The following is a 13,545-nucleotide window of genomic DNA, read 5'->3' on the forward strand; positions in this document are numbered from 1 at the left end:
ATGGCCGAAGAGCAAAGCTTTGTCAGTAATTCTGTTATGACCTAGGAGCAGCAGTGGGAATGATGAAAAGCACTGAGAAACACCTGAGGCACAAGGGAAATATGGAGACGTGGCTCAAATCGACAACTGAATTCTTTCACATACACACTTTAAAAATTTTATTTATATAAAAAACTCATTTGTTTTTAAAAGCGTTAACAAGAAAGAGAAAATGGCATGGAGCAGAAGACATGTCCCATGGTAGTGTTCGGTGGGGAGGTGGGATTTTTGGTTCTTCTGGAATTGAGTGTTTAGTGTTTTATAGTCACACACAAAATTTTAAAAAGGTCCCCAAAGCCCATATCTGTACTGATACCCAGAACCCCACCAAGAAAACAAAAGAGCACCAGAGGAAGAGAGACAAAGGTGGAGGAGGGAGAGGGGGACCAAAAGGAGACCCAATTCAGGCCAGGACCCACTCCCCTGTGCAGTGTGCGCGTTCCTGGGGTCACTGAGAGAGCAAAAGGCTCCCCTCTACCAGCAAGGGGGTGGGAAGGAAATAGTGAGCACCCGAGCTTTAGGGCAAGGCAGCTGGGTACTTCTACCCCAGCCCAACAATCAACTCTTGGGGAGGTCTTCCAGTTACATTGAATGTGGCTTCGAATTTTAGCGAGGGAGGAATAGGGTTCAAAACAAAACAAAACAAAAATCCTAAATCACATAGCAGCTGACTCTTTTCACTACCATGCTCCAATGTACTGAGTTAGAGGGGTGGAAGAGAGTCCAGACTTTCCGGAAACCCTTCAGAGATGTTGAAATTTGGGAATTGCGTCTTATAACTTTCCCCTGTTCCCCCGCCCCAACATGTAAAGATTTATCAGAGTAGGATTATTGCTGGAAATCCCAGCTTTCACTGCTGGGCCTCAGTATGTTAAGGCTGAAATAAAGGTCGTCCCTCCCCAGACCAAAAGGATAATGTGGGTTCCTTGAGGCCCTAAGATCTAATCACTTGATCTCCCCTTAGTTTCAATGGGGAAGCAACAAAAAAATATAATTTGCAAAATCATTGGAAATGAGGCTGCTTCGGCAAAGAAAGGCACATGGGGGGCGGGGGGGGGGGGGGACCACCCCAGGCCAAAGGCACATGGGAGAGGCAAAGCCAGGGCAGCCCCCTGCACAGAACGAGGAAGGGCAGGAGCTATGTACATAAAAATCCTTCTCTTGGCCAACCAACCCCAGGGTAAAGCAAAAGAAGGAAAAGATCAAGGGTCAAAAAAAAAGAGAAAAGGAAAAAAGAAAAGCTTTAAAGCTTCCCACCTCAACTTCAGACCAACCACCTTATGTACGCTCCTCCCTGCTTGACAGATGAGGGAGCTAATTGTTTCCATTTGTACGACCTCATTCCCCTTCCACACTCTTCCAACTCACCCCCCAAGAACATTCCCTTAACAGCACAGCCCGATTCTTCTTCCTAAGACTTCCAAAGCAGATTTGGCCATTACATCTGTGGTAGTATGAGGAATGAAGGAAGGGTAGAGACAGACTCAACAAGGGGTGGCAGCTGCTCCCTAAGAGCGAGTTAGAGCCAAAAGTCCTTAGATGGTCCCTGCCCTGGAGATGCAGGAAGAAAGGTCTACTCTGAAAGATCCCTTGGTGAGATGCCTCTTTCCCAAATGGAATGTGCCAATGTTACCAACATTCTTTGCTTCAAAACCAAAATATCCATTTGGAATAGGAGGAGAGAAAAAACAAGAATTCACTCCTTGCCCATTAAAAAGAATTTTTCCTTCCCCACCAAAAAAAAAAAATTTAAAAAGGAAGAGTCAGTCAAAACACGAGAGCTTTGACAGACACCATATACACTGAAACCAACTTCTAATTCTTCCCACCATGGCTTTCGAGGAATAATCTCAAAACTTTCTCCCAACCTCCATATAGGAACAGCAGCTCTGGGGAGAGCTGGCAAAAGAAATATTCTGCAGCAGTTTTTCAAGGCAGGAGAAATTGAGGCATCCTATGCAAGTGACTGAGTCATACTCCTTAGGATAAACCAGGGTCAAGGAGGGAAGGGCAGGCATCATTGGAAGAGGGTGGGGTTGAGGAAAGGGAGGCAGCCCATATAGGGCTAATAGGGCAGGAGGCAGCCTGGCAGTTGGCACAATAGTCCAGCAAGGGAGGGGGTAGAATCATCAGTCCATTTCACCACCAAAAAATAAAAGTACATATATTATAAACCCAGATGAAGCTTGAGACAGTGGTGCTAAATCTTCTGCTGTAGAAAAAAAAGAGAGAGAAAGAAGTTAAAAAGTTGGTAGTGAATACAGCCAAGAAGGTATCAATCTGGAGAAAAGAAAGCAGCACACAATGGAGCATCAGATCACCAGCTGAATGTCCCAGCATCCCCAGGGCACGATCATTGCAGAATCCCCAAAGCACCGTTACAGTCAGAGACATTCTTGAGTCAAATCTCATCCGCTTGATTGACACACAAAGGCCTGATTTGAGAAGGCCCTCACGTATGGCTGAGGAACATACCATGGGGGGGTAAGACAACTGGTCCCCCTCATCATTCAAAACCAAAACTTCCAGTCCTTCCTCCAGCGATTCCTGCCCTTCCTCCTGCTATAAACACATGCAGTTTGTTAGTGTGGAAAGTGAGGTGATAGAAAACCGTGTTAGTGTGTGCCAAACCCTAAGCAGGTTTCAGAACTTCTGGAATGAACAGTAACAGAACGGCAAGAGAGGGGCGGACTTTCAGAAATGGTAGTAGCAGATAGAGGGAAAGCATATGGTATATGTAGATCAACACACGAGAGTGGTGTTAGTCAAATCCAAAATATGCTTGCAGTAATTCTTTCCCATCTCTAGTATCTCACAGAGGGTCTAAAAAATATCAGAATGAATAAAAGTAGAACTCTTTTCTAGAAGAGCTTACTAAATCAGAGTGTTCGGTGAGTGTGCTTTAAAACAAACAACCCCCTCTCCCTCAAAAAAATCCTCCCTAAGAGGGATAAAAACAGACTCAAGACTAGACAGAATATAGGACAGAAGAAACAGTTACCATTAAGGGTGTTCCTTTCAATGGTTCCATTTCACCCAGGTCTCCAGATCGGTCCAGTGTCCTGTTGTGGTCTCCCCTCTCATTCAATGTGGCATAATTATCTGACAGAAAAATCACACACAGATGTAAACTCCCCTGCTAATACCCAATCAAATATCCATCAAGGCCCTTTGTGTCCTATGTCCCCATTTAGCTTAAAATATATTGGGGAAAATAAGACAACTTTAATTTAACCCTTAGTATTTTTTGTTTGTTTGTTTGTTTTGGTGAGGCAATTGGGATTAAGTGACTTGCCCAGGGTCACACAGCTAGTAAATGTCAAGTGTCTGAAGCTGGATTTGAACTCAGGTCTTCCTGAATCCAGGGCCAGTGCTCTATCCACTGCACCGCCCAGCCGCCCCAACCCTTAGTATTTAATTATATACTGTCTTGTATTTTCATACAATGATTTATCATAGACTATAAATGTGATAGTAGTTAACAGCAAGCTGCAAGTCACAGATTACTTTATAGGGAAGAAACTTGAAGAGTGCTTTATGAATATAATTTGGACAGGCAAAGACAGGGCACAGCACGAGCAGGGATCTTGAGGAAAAGCACAAGATGATGTACACAGCAATAAAGAAATCAGCCTAACTAGAACACAGGATTAAAATAAAAAGGGAAAATGAGAATGGTCAGGGAGAATGAAGTTAGCCACAGCCTTAAGAACTGGGCAAATTAGATTCAGTTTTATACTACTAACAACTGAGGAGTAAAGTTCCCCACAGTCAAACCAATTGGGCAAAGAATAGCCCCTACCAAACCTAATGAGAACCTGCTTTCCTTATAGGGGAATTAAAATAAGAATCTTACCTGATGATTTGGTATTTGGACCCATGCTGCTCATCTGAATTTCCTCCCGGTCAGGTTTTTTATCTAAATAGAGTCAGAGTATGGCATGTCAAAAGCCAAACATTGAGGACCCTTACTTCTGGATGGTGTTTTTAAAAATTAAATGCAAAAATCAAATATTGACACAATCAATTAAATGTTTTTAATAACTATCAAATTTCTGTTAAGAGGCTGACATCCAAGATACATAAACAATAAGTTGTCAAAGGATATAAAAAGTACTCAAAAGAAGAACTGAAAACTATTAACCATTATTTAATAACTATGAATTAATAACATATAACTATTAGTTAACCATTAACAACGTATAACTATTAATTACTGAAATAATAATCCAAATCACTAGAAACATGGAAAAATCCAAATGAACTAGTACAGAGTGAAGTAAGCAGAGCCAAGAAAATCTGTATGATGACTATGGAACAATGTAAACAGAAAGCACGTACACACACACACACACACACACACACACACACACACACACACACACACACACACACACACAGTAAATGCTGCAAAATTATCCAAAACAAGAATGTCTGGAAAGAAGAGATGAGAAAAGACTCCCACACTCCAGCCCTCTGCAGACGCTGGAGATCAACAAGTGTTCACATAGGGGGGCGCGGCTAGGTGGCACAGTGGATAAAGCACCGGCCCTGGATTCAGAAGTACCTGAGTTCAAATCCGGCCTCAGACACTTGACACTTACTAGCTGTGTGGCCCTGGGCAAATCACTTAACAAGTGTTGCACATTATTTCCCATTTTTTGAATGTATTGATCAGCTATGCTAATTTTTCCCTCTTTTTTGTCTTTTAAGAAATACTATTTATTCTATGGAATGGCTCTCTGGAAGGATGACAAGAAGGGCTACTAAGGAGAAGTCATCTAGATTCAACACTTTTAGGGCATATTCCCAAGAAGGGAATTATTGGGTCGAAATCTGACCCTTTGTTTTCCATTTTTATTAAGTATTTCTAGATTCCTGGCAAAAAAGATTCTGCAAATTTGAAATTCCACCAATAATGATTAAATGCACATTTATTTACAACCTTACCAGGTTAGGGTTTTTTGGTTTTACTTTCATTAATTTGATGAGATTGTACATCAAGTTTCTCTGGTTATTAGTGAAGTTTAGTGTGTTTCCAAGTGTGGATGTTCTATTTCTTATTTTTTCCCAAGGACCATTTATTCATCCATTATGCACTGGGTGTCACCACACCCAGCTGGCTGTCATTGTTATTGTCACAGAAACAGCCTTTACTTCAACTTAAAAAGACACATGTAAAGGATAAATTCTAAGCCAGGAAATTTCCCAATAGAAAGAAAATGCCTTAGCTCCTGAAGCAAACCAGCAAAAAGAGGTTCTATAAGCTAGAATTAAACCATCTTGGGGTCTCTAAGAGATGTCAAGTTGGAGAACCAGTAGTTTCCCCTTCATAAATAAAAATGTTAATTCACCAGGGCAGACATATGTTTGTGTCAAGAACCACCCAACCTTCTGCATATGCTCCAGTTTTTAAACAACCAATAAAATGAAGAAAATCTAGACCAGGGCTTCTTAAACTGTTCCCACTCGTGACCCCTTTTTGCCTGAGAAATTTTTATGCAACCTTGGGTATATAGGGATATAAAATAGGTATACATAACCTTTTCCAGTTGCCAAATTTTTCACAACCCCCACATTCAATTATGTGATTCCATATGAGGTCACAACCCACAGTTTAAGAAGCTTTGGTCTAGATTACCCAGAAAACTGTTGTATTTGTACTACTTTCTTTTTCTTCGGGTTTTTTTTTTTTTTGGGTGAGGCCATTGGGGTTAAGTGACTTGCCCAGGGTCACACAGCTAGTAAGTATCAAGTGTCTAAGGCTAGATTTGAACTCAGGTCCTCCTGAATCCAGGACCAGTGCTTTATCCACTGCACCATCTAGCTGCCCCTGTACTACTTTCTAATGAAAAACACATTGCAAAATGTGTTAATAGATTGGGGCAGGAGGAAAGGAAAAGTGGGAGGGATAATTGTTTATCTTACCTGATTTCTGATTCCTGTCAATAAGAGGGAGGGTGCTATCATCATAAGAGTGGCTGCTTTGGCTCCGAGAAGCATTATTTAGATTGACCTGGAGATGTACAACGCATACATAAATTTGTGAGTTTAAAGTACCATCTACCTCATGTCCTCTGTAGCGTCATTCCCAAATTTAACTTAATGTATAAAAATCACAAATAAGGAGGGAAATTAGGTGACCAAATAGCAAAACTATCCATTATAATAAGATGCCTAGATAAGAGTGGCAGAGATATAATGGTATCTATAAATAATTTAGTCAAACAGTTTCAATGACCACTTCTCTCTATGACCTAAACTGAATCCTTATCTGCAGAGTAATAATAAATAGCTCTAGTGAACTGCAAGTTAAAAATAAGGACCCAACCAACTTTTTCATTTCCTCTGCTGTAACAGAGACATTGTTTAATGGTAGAAATGTTACACTGGGATTTAGTTACTTTCAAGGCTACCACAATATGAAAAAATTGAGAATGATATTCTCTCTCAAGAGAGGAAGGAACTCATGAAACTTCTGCAAAGAGTTATAGAAAATAATTACATTTCAAGCTGCCGGTGGAGTCTTAAATGAAGAACAGTCATTATCATGGGAGGAAAAGAAGGAACCCAGTGAAAGAAGAGGAGGCAGGAAGTATGAGCAACTATCGCAGTTCCTCGAGTGTTCAATACCTGAAAGTCTGATTTCTTCCACCCTTCCTTTTCCAGTGGCTTCCGAAGTTCCTTGTACCCCCAGATTGTCTGTAAGACAAGTGCTGCTGCCCGAACCTCCTTTTCTGATCGATTACTGTAAAGAGAAAGAGATACCGAAACAATGAAACTAGGGAAGAAACCTAGTCTTCCTCCCCTTCTCAAAATATAGGGGATATAGGAACACGTGCACGATGGGCATGGGCTGTTTTGTTGATTTATTACAGTGTTAGGTCCCTGGCAATGATGCTAAAGCATGTGGGAGACCATGGTCCTTGTTCTCTATGCCATCTGCATTTACCTTAAAAGGTGCTTTTTCCTTTAACTGGGTTTTGGGGAAGGGGAACAGGAAAGAGGAGAGAGGCCAAGGCTGCAGGGATGGTAATATGTGAAAGAGGTACAAGAGCGAGCCAAGGAACGAAAGGAAAAGGAAACCTCTCTCGAGGTCGAGACAAACCCCGATTTGTTGATCAGCACTAGCTTCTCGATGCCCTGTGTCTCTCGGAGTTTCTTAGCAGCTTCCAAGTTCTCTGCAATAACTTCATTGATGGTATTCAGGACTGAGACCACAGTATCCTCTGAAAAGTTGCGGGAAGAGCCTTGCTGACCACTTGGCAGGTTCTTTACAAGGTTGGGGATAGCATGTTTCCCTGGAACAGTGAAAGAGAAGACGACTGAGGAAAGATACATCTCAGAAGGCCACAGGCCCCTGCATTCAGCTACATTTACCACATGAAGCTGTACAACACTATTCCAATTAGATGGTCATTGTTCCTCCATCCCTGAGCCTTCTTCCAAAAGGGCAAGGGAGGAGCCAGAGGCACCATGGGTTTATTCTGTTTTCCTGAATCTGTGGAGCTCCTCTCCTTCTCCGGCCTGCCCAAGGAAGGGGGAGAGCTAGGCCTTAGGCTCTTGGTAGACACCTTTGAGAAGAGCTGATTACCACACCACAGGCCGCTTTAGTTAGTGCCATCGCTTCACAAGCTCATGCAACAATATTTTCTTCCCTGGCCCATCTTACCAATCAGCTCCTTATTTCGTGCATCCACAGCCAGATTACGTAGTGCTCCAGACGCAGCTTTCACCACTCGTTCATGCTCATTGGTCAAAAGGTCAGCTATGGCAGAGAGAGCCTTTTCCTGGCGCAGAGCTGAACGGATATACCGACCATACTAAAAGGTACCAAATCAACAAGCATTTTTATTAAGCATTACCGGTGAACTGATAAGCTCTAAGGATCTGAAGACAACAATGAAAACAGTTCTTATCCTTGATGAGCTAACATTCTAATGGGGGAGAAAACAAGGAATAAGTAAAACACATACACACACAATAGATAGAGGGAGTTTTGGGAGAATGACCTAGTTTACTACTGGGTACGATCAGAAAGATTTTTTGTAAAAGGTGGCACTTTTAGTTCAGTTCTTGAGGAAAGCAGAGGCAGAGAAATGGGGAGGTGGGAGAGAGAGAGGAAGAGAATGAAAGTGGGGGAGGTAAGAAAAGATTATTTATTGAGTGGGGGAATTGGGGAGTGAGATCTGAATTTTAGGAAAATCATTTCTAGCAACTATGAAGATGAAGAATTACAGTAGGGGAAGAAGCTTGAGGCAGGGAGACCAAATGAGATTATAGTAGTAAAAGTGAAAAGTGATGGGGATTTAAATTAGAGTGAAAACTGTGTGAGCAGATAGATAAGAAACAGAAGCAAGATTTGGTAAAGGAGTGGAGAGTCAAAGATGACAATTATATCATGATCCTGGATAACTGGAAGGATGGTGATACCCTCAAATTATAATAAAGAAGTTCAGAAGAGAGGTGGGTTAGGATAAAAGATAATGAGTTGTTTTGTAGATGTATACAAAACACCTGGTTCCAAATGTCCCACAAGCAGTTGGTGATGTAGGACTGATCTGGGAGTGACCTGAAGAAAGATGGTAATTGAAATCACTAGAACCGTCGAAGTAACAGAATATAGAGGTACTAGCACAGAGAATTGGTCATACCCACGATTAAGGAACCCATATGGCATGGAGTGGTCATACAGGTAAGAGAACCAAGAAACTAGTCAATGAACACTATGAATCACTTCCAGAGTGTCAGCACTTTAAGAGGTTGAGACACAAGGAAAGTAAAACACAACACAAACATATTCTAAAAGAGGAGGCTACATGCCAATAACTATCTACATAGACTATTAATACATGTACTGTAAATGGAAGAGAATCTTAGAAGAGCAGATCGAAGCAGGAAGATTCTCCTGCAGAAGGCTGCATCTGAGTTGAGTCTTGAAAAAAGCCAGGGAACTCAGAAATAAGATGGAAGGAGAAAAAAACATTGCAGGTCTAGGAAATAGCCACTACAAGTTCAGGGAATCATGAGATGAAGAGTAATGTGAGAGGAGCAGTAAGTAGGGAGGTGAGGATGAATGACACAATACAAGGAGGGGAGTGAAGTACAAGAAGACTGGAAAAGTAGGAAGAGACCAGGTTGTGAAGGGCTTAAAATGCTAAAGGAAGGGGCAGCTAGATGGCGCAGTGGATAGAGCACCGGCCCTGGAGTCAGGAGGACCTGAGTTCAAATCTGGCCTCAGACACTTGATACTTACTAGCTGTGTGACCCTGGGCAAGTCACTTAATCCCAATTGCCTCACTAAAAAAAAAAAAAATGAAAAAAAAATGCTAAAGGAAGGATGTTCTAGTTTATCCTAGAGGTAAATAGGGAGCTACCAAAGAAAGGTATTGAGCAGAGTGGACATCACAGTCAGGCCTGGGCTTTCAGAGACCACTTTGACAATGAGGAAGTGTTGTGGGAAAGAGACTTGGGATAGAGAGCCCAACCAGGCAAGAGATGATAAGGGCCTGGACTAGGTTGGTACTTATAGGGGATATTAATTGAAACGAGCACTGGCAACAGATTCGATTTGTGGGGCACCAAGGTGCTTGGGGTGCTTGGAAGGATGGTGGTGCCCTCTACAGTAATAGGAAATTTCAGAAGAAGAGACAATTTGGACAGAAATTCTGTTTTGAACATGCTGAGATGCCTAACCTGCCTGAGAAGACAGAAGGTTTGGATCAAGGGTACATGCAGAGGGAAGAGAGGTTTGCTTATGAATCTGCATGTAAAAGAACAGTCTTGCTGCAGTGAAACCCCAGTGGAGATTAAGTAGTGTCAATCTGTAGTGGACCCAATAAAAAGTTTTGAATTTTTTCCAACTTCATTCAACAACACACGAATAGGAGCAAAAGAGGCAAATGGTGAAAATATCTAAGGTCAAGGATTTGGCAAGTCATGATTGGCAACAAAGCACAAAAAACCAGAGTGGAGAAGAGTAACCAAGAAGGTAACGAGGAGTAACAAGGTCAAAGGCTCCTGAGAAGTCAAGGAGGATGAGGCTAAAGAGGAAGCCATAAGATCTGACAGTTAAGAGTTCATTTGGTAACTCTGATGAGATCAGAAGAAGGAAGATTACAGGGGACTTAGGGAATGAGAGAACAAGAAGTAAAGGAGTTTGCCTGAGGAAAGAGAGATATAGGATGAGAGTTAGAAAGGATGGTAGACTTTAGTGGTGATTTAAGGGCAGGGAAGAGAGAGAGAGAGAGAGAGAGAGAGAGAGAGAGAGAGAGAGAGAGAGAGAAATGAGATGAGAAAATATGGGGAAAAGAAAAATCTGGCAGTTATGTTATACAGTGTAACCTCCTCTTACTTTTTTCTCCTCTAAGTCCATTCCATGAACATTACTCACCGTCCAGCGGCCAGCACACAAATTCTGGATGGCTCCAGCTGAGGCCTCCAAAATGGCAGGGGTCCGGCTCTCCTTAAGAAGAGAGATATATATACGCACCACTTCAGGCTGAAATAGAAGCTCATAGCCTACACGAGAGAGGAAAAAGAGATAAGACATTAGAATTCCTTCCCCCAAGAGTTCTCACACTGATGTGCTATGACTGCTAATACAATAAACCACAATAAACTGTCCCAACTCATAAGGCAGGAAACTCATGTGACTTCTAAATTAGAAGTGGGCAGCTTAGAGCAAGGGTGCCACAGGCAAGAGGTATGCCTTTCTTTTTCTTTTCTGCTTCCAACACTTCCCTCCTTTTTACAACCAAGAATATATGTGTTAGGCCTATCACTGAGACTTTTAGGAATTGCTTATCCTCAGTGGGACTCAAAGCTAAAGAAATTACTGACCACTGGGCTTTGGTCCTAACATCAACCCAGTCCTGCCTTCTACCCATTCTTACACTTTCCTTCCATATGTAAGTGTGTGTGTGTGTGTGTGTGTGTGTGTGTGTGTGTGTGTGTGTGTGTGTGTGTATGTATGTGTATCTAGAGTCTAATAAACAAACCTCAACATCTGGTTAACAGAATAAGCTGTGAATTGCTGACAAATTTTGTTTTCCAAGGTCTTCACACTTCCAAATCAACTTTAACAGCTTGGTTAGAAGTCATTTGGAATTTTCTTAGGATCAATACCATAGTGTGGTGTCATTTAGTAGGTACAACCATGGTAGAGTAAAAAGAAGGTGTTTATAACCCATCCAGGCTATAAAACCTAGTAAGCTATGTGTTTTTGTGCAATTCACTCCTCACAATGACTTAAATGATGTTCTTTCAACTTCAATTTCCTGAACTGTAAAGTGGGGCTAACAATGAAACTGATTATTTCAAAGGTATATTGTGAAAAAAGCTCTTGGGAAACTTCAAAAAACCTTCAAATAATAAAATGTTAATCACCATCATTTCAAAATTCATAGATCTGAAGGGAGAGTCTAAATTCTGCATGAAATCTAGCTCTACTTACCAATATAACATTTCAAAAACTGCTGATAGATCACTGTTTTAGGAGTCAACAACTCTTTAAATATATTTAGTGCCTATTATGTGTGATGCATGAGATACAGACAAAAAGAATCCCTATTCTCAAGGTACTTATATTTTATAAGGGAAGCAATGCAGACAGATAAATGCCTAAAGTATATACAAAGGAAATAAGGAAATCTGCCTGCTGTGGGGAGGCATGACTAGAAGTTGGGGGTGTAAATCAAAAAAGGCCTCATGCAGGAGTTCACATTTCAGATGGATTTTTAAGAACGCTTAGGAAACATTAGGGAGGAGGTAAAGAAGGCAGGCATTCCAAGCATGGGGCATAACTTGTACAAAGGCCTTGAAGATGGGAGGAGAAATACTATATATCAGGAAGGGGAAGTAGATCTGTTTGGCTGAACAACAAAGTCTGTAAAGGAGTATAATATGTAATAAGACTGGAAAGGTGGACAGGTGGCAGATTGTGAAAAGCTTCTCACTGCTTGCAGAGTTTCCATTTTATCCTAGAGGTAAGAAGGAAGTACAGAAGCCACCTGGTCCAAGGTGTGCTTTAGCACTGGTGTTTCTGGAATATTAATTTGGCAGTTGTGTGGAAGATGTATTGGAGAGCCTGGGAGAACAATGAGCACATCACCTTCCTAACATAGGATTCAAAGACCATTAAGATTTTCTAATGGAAGGAAAATACTTACCTCGAGCAGGACTGGTTCTTTTGGGAAAATCTACTGTGTCAGTAGTTGGATCCTCCATGGGTTTTTTCCCTTTATAAAAATTAAAAAAAAAAAAAAGATAAGGGGAGATAAGAAACCGAGTACCCAGAATATGGCTTTTCTTCTTATTCCTCCCTTTCTTCGTAGTGTGGATGAGTCAGATATTCCTTTCAAACACAGCACATCTTTCATGTCTTCTTTTTTTTTTAAACCAAAGTCTCTTTGGAGAATAAGCCAAGAAGCAAAAGAAAGCCAAAGCTGCTGGTTTCTCCTAGCAGACATGCAAAGACAAGGACAGTGGTGTGGACCACAGGTGGAGATAACCTATAGCTATGATCACAGCCTTAGATGCTGCCAGGAAATAGCATGCCAAGAGCCATTAGTTCAACCTGTTTCATTGGGCTCTCTGTACTGCATTTCCCCTGCATGCACCCAAAGAAAAGGATTAAGAGGGGAGGTGCTAGAAAAGCTAAAACCAAAACATGCGTATTAGATATTGGCAAGTCCCTCAAAAGAAACGACTCACCTCTGGAGAACCACTCATCTTCCAGTGCAGCACCCGAAGTGGAGAGAAGAGGAGAGTCAGAAAGGGAAGAAAAGGCCGGAGAAGGATGACAACAGGACCGCAAATAGGCAGGAAAGCACAGACAGGAAAAAGGACACAGGTGAAAAGGGAAGAGTTGGGGACAGGGGAATCCCCAAGTTAGGAGGATTCTCTTCCCATCCCTACTCTCCCAACCACCATCATCACCACTCCCAAGACAGCAGGGACACACACATAACATGGGAGAACAGCAGAACAGGGAGGCGGCGCTTGCAACACTCGAATCATCTGGACCCTGAGCGGCTTGACTTGTGGTTTGCATCAGGGGTGAGAGGGCTCTTTTCCTGATCATTCCCACAGCAGAAGTGTGAACCGGGAGCTAGGCCTCACCTTTGCCCTTCTTAGACCCAAAGCAGCTGGCTGCCTGAGGCCCTGTGTTGTTGGCAATGTTAGAAGGAGCTTCCTGGTATCTTTCCGCCTGAGGAATCTCTCGATGGACTTGGTATGACAGGTTCCGTAGAAGGCAGACACAGTTCTCCACCAGCTGAGGGAATGGGGTGAAAGGCTCAGTAAGAAGACAGAATAGCCAGATCAATAATAAAGAGAACCTAGATATCCAGAAGAGCTGGGTAGTGGTGATCTAAGTATTACTGACCAGGCCAATGCCTCTGGAGGGGCTGTCAACAAACAAGTGCCAGCCCCACTTTTTTTTGTGGTATGAACAACAACATGAGCTTGAATTAGCCCAATCATGTGACTGCTTGCTCCCGGACC

The 13,545-nt window shown here is 42.1% G+C and overlaps 1 protein-coding gene across 1 annotated transcript in view; it reads right to left on the reverse strand.

Annotated features, from left to right (window-relative positions):
• Positions 1–134: 134 nt before the first annotated feature.
• CTNND1 (catenin delta 1) overlaps positions 135–13,545 on the reverse strand; it is a 60,004-nt gene continuing 46,593 nt past the window's right edge. Inside the window, 12 exon segments of the mRNA XM_043970637.1 lie at positions 135–2,248; positions 2,515–2,601; positions 3,041–3,141; positions 3,896–3,958; positions 5,968–6,055; positions 6,673–6,787; positions 7,148–7,340; positions 7,712–7,862; positions 10,433–10,560; positions 12,210–12,278; positions 12,754–12,771; positions 13,162–13,315. Coding sequence (XP_043826572.1) covers positions 2,240–2,248; positions 2,515–2,601; positions 3,041–3,141; positions 3,896–3,958; positions 5,968–6,055; positions 6,673–6,787; positions 7,148–7,340; positions 7,712–7,862; positions 10,433–10,560; positions 12,210–12,278; positions 12,754–12,771; positions 13,162–13,315 — 1,176 coding nt within the window. The 3' untranslated portion in view covers positions 135–2,239.

Source organism: Dromiciops gliroides, chromosome 6, assembly GCF_019393635.1.
Source record: "Dromiciops gliroides isolate mDroGli1 chromosome 6, mDroGli1.pri, whole genome shotgun sequence".
NCBI lineage: Eukaryota > Metazoa > Chordata > Mammalia > Microbiotheria > Microbiotheriidae > Dromiciops > Dromiciops gliroides.